This window comes from Nanorana parkeri, unplaced genomic scaffold, assembly GCF_000935625.1.
Source record: "Nanorana parkeri isolate BGI_ZX_2015 unplaced genomic scaffold, ASM93562v1 scaffold399, whole genome shotgun sequence".
NCBI classification, from domain to species: domain Eukaryota; kingdom Metazoa; phylum Chordata; class Amphibia; order Anura; family Dicroglossidae; genus Nanorana; species Nanorana parkeri.
The window spans coordinates 521127-543533 of NW_017306667.1; the positions used below are offsets into that span (position 1 = coordinate 521127).

Genomic DNA, 22407 nt, shown 5'->3' on the forward strand with positions numbered 1-22407 from the left:
CGTCCCCCCCCTGCTGTGTTAAGGCTGGGAACATTTTCTTGCAGCGTTCCATACAACTCTCTCTGCTCCATTTCTTCAGAAACTAAAATAGAAAAAAAAAAAAAAATCAAGGAATGTTCATTGAGTTTTAAAGATGGAAGTGAGCACCTAGGTCACAGAAATTGTTTTTCTAGATTTACCATATAGGCGTGTTCACACCTTGGAGGGTAAATCCTACATCTAGAGAGGAGTAGATGAGTAAGATTAAAGCTCAATAACTAAGCTTAAGTAGTATTAAACTCTCAAACTTTTTCAATAATAAATCCAGATCAAATATGCATTGCCCAGCAAAGTATTTATTTACATTTTTGCCCAGGCACTTACAGCCATCATGTTTCTGAACAGCGGGCTCCAATTTTTTCGTCTCTGCTTCCCTGAACTTTCTGTCCAGTACAATATCACAAGAGACAGAGCATTATCCAGCAGCATTCTATCTAATAGTTTAGGGAAAGGAGAAGGAAGGAAGCAGGAGGGAGGAGGGGGGGAGTGACTTTCCTTGCTATGTCTGTATGTTTGTGGAGACAACGCTTACTAGCACACACAAGGGTTGCTCCATAGGACTCTGAAAGGGAAAGGAACCACCCTAAAGCATTGTCACTGCTGATTCACATGGACGGTCCCATCTGGTCCGCCTGTCAGATTTTCAGTCGGATCTGATTAAAAGCCGAAGTTACTACATGGGCAGCCAGATCTAAACTCCAGCTAAGTCCAAAAAAAAAAAAAAAGGAACAGAGTTCTTTTTTAGCGGACCTGATCATGACAATATGGGAAGAAGTCTGATGTAAACAAACACATGTCCACTTACATCCAACAACCCATAGACCCAACTTGGGTCCAGTAAGTTCAGTTTTTTCTTCATCACAAGATGGAGGAAAAACTGAAAGGACATGGATGTCACAAGAGTGACATTTCTATTCTACACCAATCCATGCACATTGGAACGGACGGCCCCCATGTGAAAGGAGCCTAAATCAGCAACTGGCCACATGTAATCCTGACCACTGCCTTCTAGATTGACAGCCCTGCTTCTGTTGCTGAAACCCTCCCTATGCACTTTATAAGAGAACTATGGGGTAACCTTTTTACCTAATAGCACTCATTAGGGTCACAGGAGGACATATATTAACCTCCTCCGGTGACCCACAGCTCAGTAAATAGCGGGCTATTGCTCGCTATATACTGAGCGTGCCGCAGCCGGAATGGATCACAACAATATTGTCGAGATCCACCCAGCTGCGTGAGTGACAGCTGGCTCTGCCTATCTAGAGGCAGAGCCAGCTGTACCCGCCCCCTCCCCTATCCGATCCGCCAGTCAGCGCTGGCAGATCGGAGCGGGGAGGGGGGAATCCAGCCCCTCCCCTGTCACGGCAGAGAGCCGTGTCAGGATCGAGAGGTGAGCGAACGCCGGTATATGTTCGCTCACCTCCCGATCTACTGAACCGACCTGTGACAGTCTCATTGTCACAGGTCGGCTAGAACTATGAGGTGAGTGAAAAGCACTCATCTCATAGTTCTCCTTTAAGCATGAAAGGGAAAAAAATACAAATCTTTTCAATCAAATAAAAACAATCCTTATAGAATCAAACTCAATGAATAGATTTGCTCATCTCTACCTAAATCAATTATTTAAATAAAAAAAATGAAGTGTTTTATAAACCCAGCATACTTTGGTTTTTTCCTATTTGAAATGTAAGCTTTTTAATCTGGATCTTTGATCTGCAATAACATTGATTTCATCCTTCAAAAGAATCATACTAATAGTTTTTACAATATCTATTTCCAACAAGCCAATAATATTCTGACACCAGTGTCTCTAAGGGCTCATTAAAATGAAAGATAATTATCACTAATTAAAAGTGATCTGAAGTGTGAAGGTTTATTAATGAACTAAAGTATGCTAAATGGATATGAATAAGTCATCCACACGATTCATTTCTACTCGGCATGAATAAAAAACATGTCAGAATGAACATTATAAAAATCTTTCCACGTAACAGTTTGGAAGAATATGCCTCTCTTGGTGAATGCAGAGTGACAGGATAAATGTCCAATGTATTAATATGTCACTATAACCAAACTGAATGAGATACAACTGACTGCCCCTCAGGCAACTGGTGCTGCTGGAAGATGAAAACCATTTAGATCCTTCAACTATGTTTACCAGCATGTCTAATCATTTTCCGACTGTGAAAGGATAATGATAAACTATGACATTTACACTTTCATGCCATAATACTGTACCATAAATAATGCATATGTATATAAAAAAATACAAGAAGAAGAACTAGTGACTCCAGTTTAGAAACCATGCATACAGGTGTGTATGACCTTCTCACTATTTGATTATTATTAATTATATAGAGCCAACAGTTTGCGCAGCGCTTTACAATATAAGGAAGACATTACAAATCACAATACTATTCAAGACAAGATGGGAGGGCCCTGCCCGTGAGGGCTTAAATTTGATGAAATAAGTCCAGATGTGACATGCTCATTTCTACATTTAATATGTTTTCAAATGACTTACCTCTGTATACAGTGCAACCAAAAGATATCCAGCCACAGTAGAGCAATGCACTGCTGCAGAAGGTGCTAAACATATAACAGTGGGTGATAATACCCCAAGCTCCCAGTGGATGGGAACAGAGTCGGGAACTATTACAGGGAGATCTGGGGTATCCAAGACATAAAACAAAACCTATACTGCATTGAGGCTGCTATTCCTTATCTTCTTCTAAAAATACTAGTTGCTTGGCTAGCTATTAACAAATTTAACCCTTGCACGGATGAACTGCTCGTTTTGATCTAGGGCCAGAATACAGAAGATAGACTCACCTGATCCTTGGTCTTGTGGCAGTCAGAGCTCACTTCTATCCTCCTACTCCCCGGCTGTGGTAGTGTATGTACCCAAGCTTCCTCACATCTAACGCAGATGAATGGACATGCATTAGATGTGATGTCTGTGGGGCTTAGGCTGCTGGAAGCCAGACGGCTGCCGGGAGCGGTCTAGCAGCAATGCGGGGGATTGAGGATCAATTAAGTATATTTTCTTTAATCCAACCCCTAGACCAAAACGAGCAGTTAAACCTTGCAGTATGAGGGTAGCCCAATTACAAGGGTTTGTTATTTCCTGCAGTTCCTCTCTTTGCATCAATATGACTGCTGGGCAACTATCAGAAAAAAGTAAGCAAAGGCAAACCCTACATTTTCCCAGCTCAAATATCCTTTAGTGAGATTATTCAGTAAACACAATGAAAACAATACCATTATTTTGTAATTTCTTTTTGAAGCAGTGCATTTTGAAGCTACTGATTTTACTGGATTCTAGGAGGACCTATCTAAGATTTTGCCAGCTGCAAATTAATTCAGTAATGTGGCTCAATCACTCATCGACATATAATTGCATTCAGGTCACTGAATAATGTAGACAACAAATGGTATCGGTAAGGAGACCTATATGCAAGGGTCAGAGTTATCTGTGAAAGCTTTATTTGTACTGCAATAATCCCCTTAAATCTTATGAGAAAATAATTATTTTCCAATAACTGTTCACAGTGTATAGGCTTACTGCTCTCCTTTCTTCTGCTTAGTTTGGCCATCTAGCAAGGCACATAGAAAACCCACACATGTATTCAATACTGCATACCAAATGTGGCTAGGCAGACATAAAGGGGTTGATTTACTAAGGCAAATCATTTGCACTTAGGCTCCATTCATATATGGCGTTTGCCTTTTCTGCGCAGCACGAAAACACAATTTTTTACATATGCGCGGATTTCATGCATTTGCGGCTATTACTAATCTGCCCCAAAAATCACGATCGGACTATTTTGCGGGACGTGTGGTTTCGCAGCCCCGCCGATGTCGCAATAGTCTGAACAATGCACATTGGAATGCATTGTTTTATATGTTTAGCGCGTTTCCGTGCAAACCGCTCATGTGTGAAAGAAACCTAACTAAGGGAAGTTTGCCCTTAGTTTAGTGAATAAGGGGAAGCTCTGCCAACTTCCATCACCCAATCATGTACAAGAAAAAAACTTTAGTTTTTATATTTTCCTTTCACATGTTCGGGTATTCTTCACAAAGTGAAGTTTCACCACATTCACTAAGCTAATGGAAAGTGCAAATTCCCCTGCAAAGTGCAAATTCTATTGAAAACTGAACAGCTTAATTGCCTTTAGTAAATCAACCCCAAAGAATCAGAATTTAGTCTCCCAACTTACATATTGGACGCTTCCAGTCTGTGAATGACCAAATCTTGTGCATTTCTAGGTCTAGAAGATCAGCAATATCTTACAATCCGAATAGCCTTGAAGCTTAGCGCGGCTTTTCCTTTGTCAACAAAAACTAGACTGTATGCTTGGTTCTTGAAGAAGCAATACAAATATTTGTAGTTCCATATGAAGAGCTTTAGCACATAAGACAAATATAGACTTATTCAATAACCAAAAAAGCACCATGCATTGTAGCCCATAGGAAGGGCATTCACTTTAGCCTTAGATAAGAATTAAAAAACAAAACTGGCTAAAATGATTATTTTGTCTTAAAGTTTACTGAGCTAATAGCATTTAAAAGTATATGCGTGGTAAACTGCTCTTCCAGTCTGACAACCCAAGAATCAGCTCACATGTACACACAACCTTCAGTATGTTTCCAAGTACGGTAGATCCAGAAAAACTGGATTTTTCTCCCCATATACAGGGTCAGATCAGAAGGAAGAATCTTCCAATATAACTGATTATCAGTTCACAGCTGAATCCATCAACAAACCTCTAAGCTCTGTTCAGTAATTATATCTACATTATTACTACACAGTAAAGAATTAAGTATTTGAAAAGTAAAAAGAGCATAGTGACTAAATGCACTCCAGCAACAGTACCACAGTTATGCAGGCATGTGACTCGGTAAAGGAGTCACAAAGAAAAAAAGCACATTCCTACTGTAGCTCCACACAGTGGGGAAGCTAGACATTCTGTCACTCAAAGCAAAAGCTCAGAGGTGCTCCCACCCAAGGGAGAAGTTCCCCATCCACACACCCAGTGGCACCCCTCCTAAAGTGGCACCCGGGGCACATGCCACCCCAGCTTTGGCCCTGGCTCCACATCTATAAAAAAAAGTGAGTATAAGAAGACTCCAACATCGGAGACCCCGGCTCTTACTAAAATTGGTGCACCACTACTCCGGCATCACTGTATTAACAAAACAAGTTTTAGGGCCCATTCACACCATGTCCGGATCATCTCCAGACCAGACCAAATTGTTTCCGGACCCAAAATGCATCCTAATGTATCCCTATGCTATTTCTGGCCTCTGTTCAAACCAGCGCAATCCATTCCAGACCAGAACAGAAAAATACTGCGTGTCTTATTTTGTCTGGTCTGGAATGCACTGGAACGCATAAAAACACGTCAAAAATGCACCTGTAAGACCATTTTAAACAACAACAAAAACATTTCCAAACGCAAGGCATGGCGTTCCAGATCTGGTCCAGAAAATGGTGTGAACCTGCCCTTAAGGGCAGGTTCACACCATGTCCGGACCAGAACGGTTTTTTGTACACACCTGAAATGCATTCTGATGTATTCCTATGATATCACTGGGCTCTGTTCACACCAGTGCAGTCCGTTCTGGTACAGGGAAAATAAAAATGCTGCATGCATTTTTTTCTGGTCTGTAACACAACAAAACACATGCACACGCATCAAAAAACACATACAAATGCATGGAAACGCACCTGGAAGCCCATTTTAAGAAAAAAAAACACACACCAGAACACGTCAAAAACGCATCAAAAATGTACTGCACCGAAGATCTGATCCAGACATGGTGTGAACAAGGGGTTTGGTTGGTCATAGATGGTGTGACAGAAGTGCTATTTGTCTTTGTAGAAAGGAGGCAATTGATGGGCTGAGAGATGGGTTTGGCAGTGAAAGGGTGCCTGAGTCTTCAGAACTGGTAGGAGAAAAATCCAATTAAGGACAGTTAGGTTTGCTGCACAAAGCAGAGGGACTGCAGTCAGTCAGGGCTCCTGTCAGGAACCAGTGCTGCTGAGGCAGGGATTGAAGCAGATACCCTTTGGGTATCCAGACCAGGGCTGTTGTACCCAGTTGAGGGATGCGGTTGTCAGCCCTTGCTGATGCAGCATCACAAGATAGACTAGAGGAATTTGAAATGGGACACACACAGTCTGCTGGCTTAAACAGACAGGCTCCATTCCATTGCATGTGGAAGTTGAAAGAGGTAAGAAACTGACCGTAGGAGCCAGGAGGTTGAATGTGATTTTTGATGTATAAAGCTGGAACAAACCCCTGCAAGGCAAAATGCTCCATGTTTTGCTGCAGCATTCAACAAACATGGGCTGGAAGCCCTAAAACACACTCTGGCATGTGGACTGGCTCTTCATAAGTTCTCAATTAGAAGCTGTATCTCGCAGTTGGTAAATGTCCCTCAGTAGAAGACAATGGGTGTTAGTGCTGCACATGCAATGAAAGCTTTGCTCCTCTCCTGATTAGGTACACATTATCACCCTTATTGAAGCTTTCTATATGAGGGGACGCTCGCCCAGTTTTCACATTAATGCTAGAATCAGGAACAGTTGACAAAAGCCCATGTACTGTCTCTTTCAGGAATACATCGGGTTTTTCATCTTCTGGATGATTCTCCTACAGTGTCTGCTCTATAACAGGCTACTAATTGACATTTATTAACTTAAAGATATTTCCAGACATAGCTGTGTGCCTGATTCAGTTATGACCAGTTAAGAATCAAAAATGTGTCCACTACGCCAGTCTGGTGGAAAATAAGAAAAGTGTTTATTTTTCATAAACATCCTAGAAATAGGACTGCAAGCTCATGATGCCGAGCGAGGAGGTGCAGAGAGGAGACAGTTGTCAGCTGTCACAGGAGACCAAGCTCTCCTTCCGCACCACCCCACTCGACCTCCTGTGACAGGTAGAGGAGTCAGGATGGAGAGGGGGTTACTCAGGGATCAGGAGTGATTCGGGAGTGCTTGTAAATAACCGAGGACATAGCATGCTCACTGTATCCCCAATTATGAACAGGAAGTGCTATACATCACTTCATGTTCATTCATTATGGTGGACATGGTGTAACTCCTCAGTTGATGAATGGACAGGAGCACTCAGTATAGAAGCTTCATGTTCATTCATAACAGGGGCTGCAGAAAAAGAGATTGAGGACTCTGTGTCCTCAATCTCTTTTTCTATGTTAAAAGGAATATAACAAATGTCTGTTTAGACCTCTGATATTTCCACATAGTCCCTAACAGTAAAGTAAACACATTAAAAAAAATTATTTAAAAAAATTTAAAAAGGTTGGGGAAAAAAGCCATTTACCACCTGACAATTTTAATTTTTAAGTACAAGTACTTTCCCTCAGGTACTTGCTGACACCAATTACCGATACTTTTTCTTAACGGTATATGTTAAATTTTTTTCTAAAACAACACAGACTGATGATTTAGGGCAGTTTCTCACCAGAGCTACTGTGTTTCCCCGAAAATAAGACAGTCTTATTTTCGGGGTAGGTCTTATTTTTTTTAATGTACAACAATCCACACTTATTCATGTAGAAAAGTCTACATGTATTCAGGTACAGAAATATGGTGATCAGGGCAATCAGGGGTGCCATACCTTTCCAAGAGCAATTTGGTAACCAATCGCTGGCCAGAATGAGCGAAGCGCACTTTCACGATCGATTCCTCACAGGCGGAGAGCATTTGTTATCACTCCACCTGTGATAGGAGCCGGCGCTAAAGAGGAGACATCGGCTTGTGCGGCTCTGCTCCCTCTGGTGCTGCCTCGCTTCCTCTTTGTTGGCACCGCTGATTCTGTCCTGCCTTTCCCGCGGCTCTTCAAGTACCCCCTTATGCCACCACCGGCCCTGGGAATGGTCACAACTAGGTCTTATTTTCGGGGTAGGTCTTATATTTTAGCAATTCCCAAAAATAGTACTAGGTCTTATTTTCGGTGTAGGTCTTATTTTCGGGGAAACAGGGTAAATACAGATGTCCCCAGAGCACAATACATACTAGTAACTGTATCGGGGGTGTCTCCTTGACCAAAATGGACTACAAGAAATTTCTATTTTTTTTTTTTAAGGGAAGCAATCAGTTTGGAAAAAAAATTGATGAGGGTCTAGTATGTGTGATTTTAATAAATGTATTTTTCCTTAAAGTGAATTTATGTGTCCATACTGAACATAATATGGAAAGTTTAATATACAATGCCTAAAGACCATCCTCTAAAGTAAACCTGTTTGGGTAAAGTACAGCTTCACAATCTTTTAGAGGTCAATTATTTTAAAAAGATCATTATTGTGATAGTAAATTTGAATTAAGACCACCAAAAGGAAATACTAAATATGAATGTTAAAGTGTGAAGTTAAATTGTGTGTGCGGCCAGCATGTTAGAATGGCACAATGAATGAAACAAGGCATGTAACTGTGCAGAAGGATTGAATGGAAGGGTACAAGCAGTGGGAAGGGGAAGAGGGGGAAGTTGGTGGGTGAGCAACAGAGCAAACCACAGGTTCACTAAGAGGCTAGGTTCACATCTGAGCGATCTGTGACTGTGTAGCAAATCGTGCACAAAACCATGCGGATTGCCGGGCAGTCACTGAGTCGGCCACCACAGCCAATCACGCTCGCAGTGCCATTATTTTCTAATGGCACCCCAATTGCGCCGGGCAGATCACGTGGTTTCCCCCTACAATTCAGCCCATGCAATTGAACACGATCGCAGCTAAAAAAGCTGTACGTTGTGGGTCGCAAAAAAAAAAGGAACATGTACCTATTTTTTTAGCGATTGCCATGCGGATGTTACCCCATTGAAAATCAATGAGGTCAGGCGGCAACCGCTGTGTGCACTAGCACATGATCGCCCGTCCCAGGTATCATTCAGATCTGAACCTAGCCCAAAACCTCCAGGGTCTTCTAAAACTGCTATTTTTAAATATAAAAATAAAAAATAAAAAATCAACAGTGCTTGCAGTACCATAGTTAAAGAGGGGTGAGGCATACAGCAAAACTATAGGATTTCATTTTATCACGTTTATCAAGTGTATGTTGAAAATGCAGTATAAATAAAATCACTGCATGCAGTTACATCAGATCCAAATGATATGCTTATAAGAATAAAAATGTAAAAAAAAAAACAACAAAAAAACTAGCAATATGCAGTTCATGTGACACAAGACTAAAGATCTAAATTACCATTACCAAAACTCCTGTAGGATATTAGGATTAAGTAGGCTTGCCAGTGACAGTTTTCAGCATACTTCTATGGAATTTCTGGAAAGAAAATAATTTATCTCCTACAGTATCAACTTGAAACAGTTCTGTACCTTTTATAAAGGTGTATGTTAAGTAGGTGAGGTATTGATCCTTATGCTCAAGTACCTTGTTGAAGTGTCCTACATCAATGGAACATATATTGAAAGATATACTTACATTAAGCGATGAACGAACATTCCATTCTGCATTGTAGGTAGCACTACACTATGAAATGTCATAGAATAAATGGAATTGTTTCTAGCACACAATCTATATATTACCATGTTAAATCCCATATAGAACATTAGGGAAATAAGGCATGACAGTCTAAATGATGATTGGTCTACTCCACTCTCAGTGGATATATGTAAAGACAACAACACACGCAATCTTGTTATTGTAATACGGTCGTCGCTATATGGCTTGTTGTCTCTATACAGTTAGCTCTTTTCCCTGTGGTGACAAATATGTTACAAGTATATTATACCATTTACAGAGAAGTTATCCAAAGTTAAGTAAAGTAAGTTTTAAGGCTAGCCTAACCTATAGTGAGGGCAATAATGCTCATGTTTAATGACAGATTTAAAAGGAGAACTATAAGGAGAACTATGAGGTGAGTTATTTCCACTCATCCTCATTGTTAGGGCCGACCTGCGACAAAGAAGCTTTCACAGGTCTGCCCTATCGATCGGGAAGTGAGCAGAAACATGCACCGTTCCACTCACTTCCTGATCGTCTCTCTGCAGTGAGCGGTGACTGTCAGCCATAATCCCTCCCCTCTCCGATCCGCCAGCGCTCAGTGGACGAACGAATGGGGGAGGGGGCGGGCACAGCTGGCTCTGCCTCTAGATAGGTAGAGGCAGCTGTCACTCATGCAGCTGGGTGGATCTCGACAGAATATACAAGATCCGTCCTGGCTGCGGCGCTCTCAGTATACCGCGGGCAATAGCCTATGATACACTGATCTTTGGGTCACGGGAGAAGGTTAGCATATGTCCTCCAGCATAGCATAGAAATGCACAGTATAGTGTAATTGTCTTCAGTATTCCTCATTTTGAAAGACTGACAGCTATGTCATTACAAGCAGCTTAATTGGTTGATTAAAGGGAACCTGTACAACCAGAAACATGGGAGCTGCCATAACTGACTTGCTTCTAAAGGTACAGGCTCTTGACCCATCATCTTGACCTTGGCTTTAACACCAAGCTAATCACTGACAAGGAGCAAGAGGGCATTATAGGGGTCCAGACTTTACTTACTTGCATGCTAGTTTTTTTTCAGTGACTCAATAGATCATGCAAAAAACACAGCCAAGGAGGTTGATAGAAACGCTCAATGGTTTTAATGTTTTTGTTAATTAAAAAAAAATGTTCAAGTCAATTTGATATATTACATAGAAATTGAAATCATTTTTACACATGGATTGGCCACCAGACTTTAACTGAGAATCTTTGGGATGTGCTGGAGAAGACTTTATGCAGTGGTCCAACTCTTCCATAATCACAAGATATTGATGAAAAATGAATGCAACTCTGGGCGGAAATAAATGTTGTCCCATTGTATAATCTTACCGAAACAATGTTTTCCGTAATCAAAGCTAAAGGCGATCCAACAAAATATTAGAGTGTGACTTTTTTTGGCCAGGAAGTGTATACAATATAGTAATAAAAACTAGAGGTGCACCGAAGTGCAAATGTCAAAACCAAAACCAAAACGAAATGAAAAAGAATATATCAGGCCGAAACCGAAAATGTTTTTTTTCTAACTTTTTAAAATATTTTATTTTGATTTATTTTTTATAAACTTTTTAAAATGTTTATATTTTATTTGTATTTATTTATATTAAATATTTTTATTTTTTACTTTACTTTTAGGGGCTACGGGGGAAAATATTAGGGGTGCTCGATTGGACTGAGATCTGGAAAATTTGGTTCAAACCATTCATGAACCATTTCTGCAGCATGGTACGGCACATTATCCTGCTGAAAGACATCACTGCCATCAGGGTATACCGTTTCCATGAAGGGGTGTACTTAGTCTGCAACAATGTTTAGGTAGGTGGTACATGTCAAAGTAACATCCACATGACAGGACCCAAGGTAACACTGCCCCCACTGGTTTCCCTTGTTCCTATAGTGCATTCTGGTGCCATCTCTTACCAAGGTAAGCGATACACGCACCCAGCCATTCATGTGATGTAAAAGAAAACATGATTCATCAGACCAGGCCACCTTCTTCCATTGTTTTGTGGCCACGTTCTGATGCTTAGGTGACCATTGTAGGTGCTTTTAGTGGTGGTAATGGGTCAGCATGCCCCTTATACAACAAACAGCTTTGCATTGTGTGTTCATTGGATCAGACTACACGGGCCAGCCTTCACTCCCCACATGCATCAGTAACCCTTGACCACCCATGTCCCTGTTGTCAGTTCACCAGTTTTCCTTCCTTGCACCACTTTTGGCAAGTCCTGACCACTGCAGACTGGGAACATCCCACAAGAGCTGCAGTTTTGGAATTGCTCTAACCCAGTTGTCTAGCCATCACAATTTGGCCCTTGTCAAAATCGCTCAAATCCTTACCCTTGACCATTTTTTTCTGCTTCCAACACATCGACTTCAGGGACAAAATGTTTACTTGCTGCCTAATGTATCTCACCTACTTCCTGGTGCCATTGGAATAAGATAATCAATGTTATTCACTTCACTTCTCAGTGGCCATAATTTTATGGCTGATCGATGTACGATTATAGACCTTCTGGTGCACCAGTAAAAGATATAAACTTTTGTCCATTTTATATATTAGCTGGGTCCAACCTTCTCATTTGGCTCTGATGTATAACAGCACATATCTGAGATCTTATGGCGAAAAACATGAGTTGATTACCTGATAACTCTGTTTCCAGGAATCTTCCAGGACAGCCATCGAGATAATTATCTTTAGAGGTGTATTTCCACACACAGTTCCACAATGTATTGGCAGTCAATTAATTTGTGCATATGGTCAATATCTACCATAATATTTACTCTCCCGAGCACAATGGGGCACCTAGTGTTTTTTAATAGATGCTTTCTATGTGTGGTTTATGAATTAAACAGATTTTGTCTATTTACAATATATTTATTACTTCTCATGATGGTATTTCCATAATCTTAAGGGGCATTGTTTGCAACAACTTCATATAGTACTAGACAGTATTTAAAATGGGTGTAGTCTAGCGAGAGCGATATTTGTCTGTTCATTCCATAGTTGAATGTCATGTCCAAGCCTCTATTATACTAAAATAGCAGCTTACATAAAGAACCAGGCTCAAGGGCAAAACATATTGCCAACTTTATTGTCTGCGCAGATACAGCTACTTTAACATATAGGTTTCTGAATGTTAGTAGCAGACACATTTCTTTGAATAATGATGCTGTAGCAGTTTTGCTCTGGGCTGGGCCATTAGAAGTAAACAACAAATGAAATTTAGACTTAATCAGGACTTGGTAAACTGTGCTATATTACCTTAATAATGCAGAATGATGGTATGAGTTGATTCATTGTCTATCTAACTCTTCCATGCTTGGGGACTGTGCTAAACATGGCCTGCTGTCAAAACAGGTCCAACCAAATTAGCTACCTCATCATGACCAGAGAACTATAAAAATGGTATGTAAGAGAGAATTTCAGTCTAGTCAAGATCACCAGTAGATATATGCTATAAGCTTAACTATACTTGGAATTTATTTTTATCTGAGCTCCAGGAAGTACCTGCACTAAAATTTTAAAAAAATGTCCTAAGTCAAGCAAGACAAGTTTGCTACAAAACATGAAGTCACAGTTCACCAAAGCAGCTCACATACATGAAATTATGTAAATGGTGGGATCGGGTAATGACTTCATGCTTATGATGGCAGGCAACTGCCCACTAGCCGAAAGTTTCAGGTTACTAAATCTGTCTTGATTATTACGGTTTTACCTTCAAGGTAAATAGCGCCAACAGGAACCTCCAGCCTCACTCTACTCACTTTTCCCTCTTCATTGACATGCTAGGAGCACTGCAGTGCTCTGGAGATGTTGTGCTCTGAGAGTGGCCAACTTTTATGCCTATTTGTCTGACTGGCCTCTGTTTATGGGTAGCCTTAAAGCACACTTATGCAAACAAAGATCATATTGGGCAACCAAACTGTCTTTAGGCTTATGAAGAAGGCTGGAGTAGTCATTGAGGACACCTCTGCAACCGGCTTATCACAGGGAAAGTAACTGGGTCCAGACCTGGAGATTGTCATCCGATTTCTAAAGATACCTGTAAACAAGCTAGAATGACGGCGTAACAAGCTTTAAGAGCTGTTATATAATTAAGTAAAACCTTCCTGCCAAAAAACCCCCCCAAGAACATGGTAACTTGTTACATAGCACAGGTCAATTAATAATATCTGTGGATCTTATTAGACACTAGTTTCCTTATTAAAATAAGTTATTAAGAAGCAAATGTATGATCTAAATGTAGCATACACAGTAAACACATTACATATTTGTTGTCCTGGATTTACACAAACAGAATTATGCATTTGTTTACATTCTAGGAGGTGAAAGTTACATTTGTATTTCTCAGACAATCCTACATTGCAGCGGTGCAAACATAAAACAAGGCTACTGTACAGGAAACAGGTGGGGTCCAACTGAGGGCACGGAAGCCATTCAAATGATCATCTGTACTATGTACTATGCTACAATAAATAAAGAACAACTATTCTGGAGATGTGCTGAGGCATACAAGTCAGGCACAGGTGTAAAAAAGAACAAATGAGTCATTCAGTCTTAGTCATATTGCTGCAAATAAATCTACAAGTACCCAAATATGACATTTAAATCCTCACAGCTGCCAGTAAACTATGAAAGGGCACCTGTCAGAAGAAAAGAGAAGGGTTGTCTCTTATGGCAATTCCATCTGAGACACTGATTTGGAACAAGCATAAAGCAAATTAAGTCAGACCACTTGATCTGAAACTCCCTCTGCAGAACTAATAAACTGAATGTGCTCACCCATGAGAAAAGGGAATTAAGGGGGATATGATCACCTTGTATAAACATAAATACGTCCATAGAGGAAAAGCAGTGAAATGTTGGTTTTTACATTTAAAGCCCAAATTCCGGGCAAAATATGAACCACCTCTAACCCATCATGTTTTTTTCCCCTTGTGAACCAAGAAGTGCCTGCACCAGCCAGTCCCCAACAGTCCCCTCATGCTGATCTCACTTAGCTTTTCCACCAGAAAGAATGTGCAATTCTTGCCAGCAGAGAAACTTCAACCCCATTCACAATATGTGTGAATAACCGCAGTGGTCAGATTTGTATCCTGTACACATCAATGACCGAAGCTGCTGCTGTTCACATGTAATATCTCCTACAAAAAGTTACATCTGATTAGGGCCTCTGACCAGTCTAGGATGTAGACAGCTTGCATCTAGGGTCAGTGTTCTCTGACCAGATACAAACTGGAAGCAGCTAATTTTTCAGCCTGAACAGGGCCATATTACAGAGTGCTGTTGCTTCCACATGCATGCGTTATCAGCATTCACTTGCATCTGCCACAGCAGCCTAATCTCCTGTCTCAATGAGGCCTAAAAGTCAAGCTTAGCCCCACCATCTCCTGAACCTCCATATTGGTTAATAATGTTGCCAGTAGCAGTGAAGGACCATATACTGTAGTTTGAACAGCCTACTGTAAGTCTCTGGCTTCCCACTGTCTGTCGTCTTGCATATTTGTTACAGGCCAGTGACTGCAATTGAGCCAGGGACAGCCACATTAGGTAGAATTTGCATAGGGTGGTCAACGAAAGCAGCCTCCCATATTTCTTTCAGTAAATATCATCTTTACAGAGATCAGATAGAAAGTGCAAGGTTATACTCTATGAGCCCATCAGCCTCTAGTGCCCCAGATAAGGTTGTGAGCTTGGGAGGAGAGAAAGCAAGGGGTGCTTGAGTGCTGTGATGAAACTCTTTTTGTCAAAGCAAGTGGCACAGGAAACTGCAAAACAGCAGTAGTGGATAGTGGTGGTACCATCCTGGATATGCAGTGTGGCAGGGGCGTGTGAATCATTAGAGTGACGGAATAGAAAAATTCTTATTTATTGAGGCTGAACATGTATTTCAACAATGCACTTCCCTTGCCCCCTCAAGTTGAAGGCACAGACCTAAGGCAACCTCCAAAGTATGGATTAAAAATCCTTGCTTCTGTGAGAGCAAAAATGCCTTCTTTATTAAACCCTTTACAACCCATTTTAAAAGGCCTTTACTTTTAAGGCTCAAAAAGTCCTGCTGTGGTTCCACCTGCCAGCCACTACTTCACTAGTGTGGAGGTGCTAATGTAAGCTTTATTTCAGTTAAACTTTTTTAGTTTTATGGAAGGGTGTCTTTAAGGCCCCAACAGGTATTTTAGAGTGGCCAGAAGTGAATAAAATAAATAAAAGCAATCAGCCAAGGTTTTCCAACACTGGCCAATGGCTCCCAATGCCCATAGACATTAGATTGCCTCTTGATCTGTCAGTTTTTGTATGGATCACCAGAATGTTTAAGAATTTCTTTAGGCACCTTTAGTCAAAAGATATCCGTCTAAGATATCATCTAGACTTCTATGCACAGTAAGCACTTGTGGCTGTTATGTTTGAGGAACCAGCACTGACAATAATAATAGCTTACATCCTTTAGGAGAACATACAAACAACTTATTCTTAAAAGTATAACAGGAACAAAAAGCCATTGTCTCTCAGAATGCGGACTTTCAGTGGTATTCTGCAAACTCACTGCATCACTGATTTTATCATATTACAGGAAGTGTGTGCTGCTAAAAAACGTGAACAATTTGCAGTCCTCTCCACCCATCACACACGTCTGGATACAGTTAAAACATCTGAAAGACAGCTGGCATTTTATCACAGAAACTATTCCCTATGAACACTGCACAGTCGTGGATTTCAGTATAACGGGATTCTCCTTCTCTTATTACTAAGGAGGAGTTCAGCTTCTTGAAATTCCATTGAATAATGTGCACTACAGATAGCCAATAACCAAAGAGGCACAGGAAGAAATTCAATTTGCCAGAAATCTGCTATTTAAAACACACCTTAATTATCTATTGGTAGTAAATAAGTTTCTTAGAATATATACCAACACATAGTTTGGAAAATACACAACTAAAAGAGGAACTAAACTCTAAAAGCTGTGCCCGGAAAAAAAAAAAGAAGCAGGCATAGGACAAAAGACCAGTCACCAGTATTGCCTGTGGTTTCCCTGCATTTGGTTTTCCCCTATACTGATTTACCACGTCCTGTTCTGTGCTGCGTATTTGTGTGGTGGGGGTCATCTTGGTAGATAATACAAATTAAAGCAAAAAAACAACCCAACTCCATACAATTACCATCATAATACCTCAAAAACGTCTTCTTACTCCCCATTTCAATATTTGTATGAAAGAACAAACAATTAAAAACCATGGTAAAACCCCATACAACGCCTGTCTCTCCACATTCAGTGAGGGCCAGTATATAATTGCTATGAAGGTGATGTAAAGTAGAATGGCAATGTTCTGTATTTTGACAAACTAGGCCAATAGAGTGCACGGATAATTGCTGCTTAGCCCACATATGTCTCTGTAAATGATATGCCACAGATGAACGCTCTTTATAAAGAATATCTCACCTGAAGGCATATAATCCAACAAATATCCACAATGTAAGATCATATGCTCCAGGGAAAATACAGACAGATGACATTGTATATACCAACAAGTTGTATATCCCAAAAGGGCCTTGAAAGTGTTACCAGCAGTTTCAAGATGAACATATTAGTCAAACTTAAATAGTGTCTGCCAATATGTGTTGAAATCCAGCACTGATTATAATGATCATAAATAAATGCCACATAAATGTGAACATCCCAGGATTCAATATCATTATAGCATGGAATACTGCAGCCATACTTTTCTGGTACCTGCCAGTATGCATTCCTAATTGCTGTAGTATTCACAAATAGTTCACAGAAAATGAATGTGTTGTCTCCCACGTACAAATAGATGCACTGTCCCAAATGAGAAACATTTGCACCTTTCAGAGGCACTTTCTTTCACAATAACTGTATAGTTTCTGCATTGGACTTTTTGCATGATGCAAAAAATGTTACTCAATGTTTGTCCTTAATTCAGTGGTCAGTAGCAAATTATTTAAAATTTAAATGGACAACTTGGGCCTGGGCTTTTGGGGCATTAAAGCGAAAGTAAAAGTGAGGAATTGACAAAAGTTATCCCCTGCAGTGCTGCGCTGCCCTGCCGAAGCTCCGCCCCCACGTAGTAACCAAGCTATGTGGGGAGGAGGAACTTGCTCGTCACTGGTGAGGCATCAAGATCAATGTCCTCACTGCTTGTTTTCTTTTTTCTTGATTGGACAGCTTGGACGAATGGCCCTTTGCAATTGGCCCAAATCATCCACAGAGCTCACACCTCTAACACAGAGTAGACACTGTGACAGCTCCTCCCTTACCAAGTTAGGTTACACAAGCAGTGGGGAAGCCTGCTGCTGTGTAACCTAACTAGCTGTCAAAAGCCACATGCAGAGTCGCCTGTAATTAACAGGCAGCGCTCCGTCCATGACAGGATACACAGCGGGGAGGCTTTCCCTGCTGTGTAACCTGTAACAAGCTGCTCTGAATGGAGAAAAAGCTGTCAGCTTCAGACTTGAAGTCTCTGAAGTCATTATTGAACGTCCCAACTGAACTTTTCGTACTAACGGTCATTCGAAAATCTACCCGTGTATAGTCTACTTTACACAGTCTCTTCTGTCATAAAAAGCCTGCCTACCAATCTAACACCTAGCTGCTAACAATACTGATGGGACCTGTAGACTTGTTGCTGTAGATAAAGTTTTTCAAACTATTACTTAAAAAACCCCCCAAAAAAACACAACACTAACTACAAAACTATCACTTCACAAACCACCAAAAGAATCCTACAGACCTTGCAACTGCAAAAGCAGCAGGGAGGAAGAGGTCTACAAGCTAATTGTCTGCATTAGAATAACCTAGGGAATGACAAAACGGTTATTAGGGTTCTGCTCACGTTGGCCATGTGGTGTTTGAACTGCAATTTGTATAATGGCTGGTAACGGAAATCCAGTCATAAGAACCTGCTGGTCCGTATAACCTACAGTCACTTCAAGAAATAAGAACTCTCTTTATACCTGGTGAGGTAACACCTCCAAAAGGCGATTGGCCAAGGCTTACAGTCCGTCCTACAGCCATATCTCCCATGAGTAGCATGTAAAATGAACACTGTAATTAGTCTGGGAGGGTGTACAAAAACATGGTGGATATGGGATTTTCTCTGCAAACTTTGCCATCAGGATAAACCCTACTACCCAAATGTAAACTTTATTTCTGTTTGTTCTCCCTGTTTATTCCATAGTCAAAAGTCTTTAAGCCATTTCAAATGCTGCTAAAAAAATACTTACAATGGATCCTGCTCCTTGGTGTTTAAGGGCCCATGCAGACCAACTGAGGTGCGCTACAGAGCGGCAGCTGCTGGAACGCACAACAATCACTCACAAAACTGCCCCCTTCGTTCTGGGGCGGGAGGGGGTGTGTAAGTGCTTTGAAGTCAATGGCACCGCAGCCATGCCTCCACCCGCAGTGCAATCAGACGCGAGGCAAAACATTGCCTGCGTTCCAGTCCATTGCAAAGGGTCTTGAAAGGGTAAAAATGAGCATTTTCACAGGAGGTACTGTATATGGGCTTTAGAAGAGATATGCAATCATGCCCTTTAAGATTCACTAGCCAATGCCATGATGCTAATGACTGCCAAAATCAACAAGTTTGCTTGAGGGCTCGTTCCCATCAGTCAACCACGCTGAACGCTGGACTGCTGGTATGCACGGGAAGCAACATTGCCGATGTGCCAATCTTTTTTCTTGTTAGAACTTTTTTGAAACATCACAAGCAACATTTAATTCACTTCTATTTACCACAGTGGTGCTGCAATGCAATAGTCTGCATCGCAACACAATGTTGAAAAATGGTGCTGCATGCCATACTTTCATGTCACAGGGCAACCTATTACCATGTGATCTGGTACAATGACATTTTTAAAAAAGGGGCACGGAAATGTTTAAGTCTTATTTAGCCGTCATAAGCAGCCTATTCAAAATGAAAGGGCTGCCCTACTGCAGCACACCACAGCGCACCCTGCAGCAGTGAATGGGGCATAATATCGCTCTCTCCAGAAGCATATACTAGTCTTTCCTTCACTCTCCTGCTGCCCCTTTCAGCTGCTGGAATGGAAGATGCTTTCAGATAAGAAGTGATTGGCCCAGCACTGAAAACTGGGGGCAGAAAATGATGAGCAACCCTGTGCAAGTTCAAACTGGAGCAACTCTGAGCTAACACAGTGCGGTGTTTCTCCTGATGGGTTGGGGGTTATAAAGTGAACTTGTTGCTTCTCTTAGCATGGGCAAACTAAAGGTTCACTTTAAGCTGTTAGTCAATACAGCTTTGGATTCAGTAATGATTTGCAGAGTCATTCTGAAATCTGAGTCTTCCAACACCAACGCACGAGTTGTAGTTGATGGGCTGCAAACTGTAACACTTCTGCAAGCATGCCGTCACAAATAAGACTTCTACCAAAAACTGCTCTAAGGTATGCCCTCCCCCTTCAGTAATCCTCCCTCAGCCTAAAGTGCAGTCCACAGGCCACTAATTTAAACTCATATGGCAACTTTCAGTTAATTGAAGCATGCAATAGTTCAAGCTAAGAAAACAGCTACCGAAGACATTGCCCTAACTGGCAGCAATGGCAGACGCTGCACGGCCAGTGACACCAGGCATCTGTAAAACCTTTGTATGGGAAGTCAGAATTTTTTTACAATATCCAATTCCAGCGTACTAAGCTAGGCCTTATGACTTGGCTTAAACTAAATTAAAAGCCTGGTTAAAGCAGGACTCCAGGTAAAAAAATGTTATGAACCCTTGCAGAGGAGCTACCCCCACACTGCAAGGGTTAAGTGTCCTTTGGTCTAGGGCTGAAAATAATAAAGATATACTCACCCGATCCCCCTCCGCTGCAGCAGTCTAAGGTCCCTTAAGTTCTATACAAATTGGGTAAAGAGGTTTTGACCTGGATCTGGATACTAGGTGCCACACCCCTGGTAATAGTATGCAAAAAAGATTCTTTTAAAGATAGAAAGAAAAGTGGGGTTTTGAAAGCACCAAAAATGACAACTCCAGACAAAAAGATATATGAAAAATATATTTATTTAATATAAATCTTAACCACCTTCTGTCCATGGCCGTTTGTGAACGGCCGGACGGACGTCTGCTAGGAGCGGGAGGGCGTCTTAAGACGTCCTGACCCTCTCGTGTGCGGCACTCAGCGCGCACAAAAAAAAAGGGGGGGCTTAATGCCAATAATAAAAACAGTTCATTAGATAGATAGTCCCTAAAAGCTCTTTCCACATACACAGTACCTTTCCATTTACAAAACAAACATGATTCACCCTATGTTCTTATGGACATACATGATTGGGGTTGATATGCCATTATCCAAAATACATATAGAAAGGCCCATACGAAAATACTCGTAGGGCTGTGGAGTGGAAATAAAAACTCTCCGCTAGCACTGCCCTAGGAGCAAAGTGTGACCTTAAGAACAGCACATAATTCAATTAGTAGATAAGAAACAACTTTTTGAACATGATTAGGTACAAAAGACAATGCTAATTCAGTTAGAGATCCGCATGATTCCCCATCTACCTTGATGGGTTAACATATTCATCCACAAAGTTAATTCATCTAGTGTCCACAATTTATGAGTATTAGTTTATAAACAGTGCTTGAAGAGTTAGAGGGTGGAGCAGATCTGTTCTCCACTAACACCAACCCGCAAGCAAAGTATGGCCACCTTGAGAGTTTATGAAATGATAATAATAATGATTGCCAGGGATTCCACATAGTTTATATGCTTTGGGTACATGATTTAGGCATATTGCAGATGGTCATAATTATGTCAAAAACATTGCGATTCACCCTTAAATTGTGTGAATATACATAATAAAGGTTAATTCATTCTGTGAAGATATCAAACAATTCATATATAGATAGATAACAAAAATAAGTGGTATAAAGTGGAGCAAGCTTGCTAGCCTTGCCCTACAATCAAAATATAGCCACCATAATGGGCTGTGTGTTTGAATTCTTTTATAGAAAGAAAGTGACAATGCTTGTTAGGCTCAATCAGATTATAGGACAAAAACTGATACATAAAATTCCCCCCATATCACGATGCCGCAAACCTAGGTGGTGATAGTGTGGTCAATGGTATTTGCTAATGGAGGGTTAGGGTGTGGAAGAGCAACTTCAACGTTTCGAGCAGCTCTGCGCTTCTTCAGGAACAAAAGGGAGATATCTGTATAATATAGAAAGACATTGTATGTAATCTCTACCATGATTATTATTCTAAGGCGAAGTGAATTGGGTCAAGTCTTACCTACTAGTTTCACACAGCCAGGTATATGCTTGTGCTCCCAAGCGAATCCGCCCGGACGGCAAATCCCATATGGTCCTTCCCAGTGGAGGCATACCTCGGATAAATGTGTCCCGCTCACTGAGTTTGTCACCGGAAAGGGTAGAACGCCGTCCCGTCTTAGCTCCCACAAAAAGGGAGATTGCCAGACGCCTCCACGCCACCAACTACCGGGACCGCCGCCTCGAGGCCGCATACTGGCGTTGGTGGCTCACGTGGGTGCTATAACGGCATCCGGCGCGGTGACGTCATTATGACGTCAACACAGATTGTATAGGGGGCCAAGTGTAGTTGAAGAATAAGAATAAAAAATAAAGAATAAAAATAAAGTGTAAAAAATAAGGCTAGATAACAGCTGTGATTGAAAAGATAGCAGGTAGGCTCCCAGGATAATGATGTCGGCCATCCCAGGTGGGGGTGGCTTAGCGCCCGGGGTGATGCTCTCAGGGAAAGAAGAGTCCCACCATCTCTGGCAACCACTGGGGAGGGCCGATGGAAGGAGAGGAAGAAAAAAGGGGGGCGGGGGGGGG

At 41.2% G+C, this 22407-nt stretch overlaps 1 protein-coding gene across 1 annotated transcript in view; it reads right to left on the reverse strand.

Annotated features, from left to right (window-relative positions):
* ANO6 (anoctamin 6) overlaps window positions 1-22407 on the reverse strand; it is an 88983-nt gene that overhangs the window by 58847 nt on the left and 7729 nt on the right. Inside the window, exon 2 of the mRNA XM_018559481.1 lies at window positions 8-82. Coding sequence (XP_018414983.1) covers window positions 8-82 — 75 coding nt within the window. The remainder of the gene's footprint in view (window positions 1-7; window positions 83-22407) is intronic.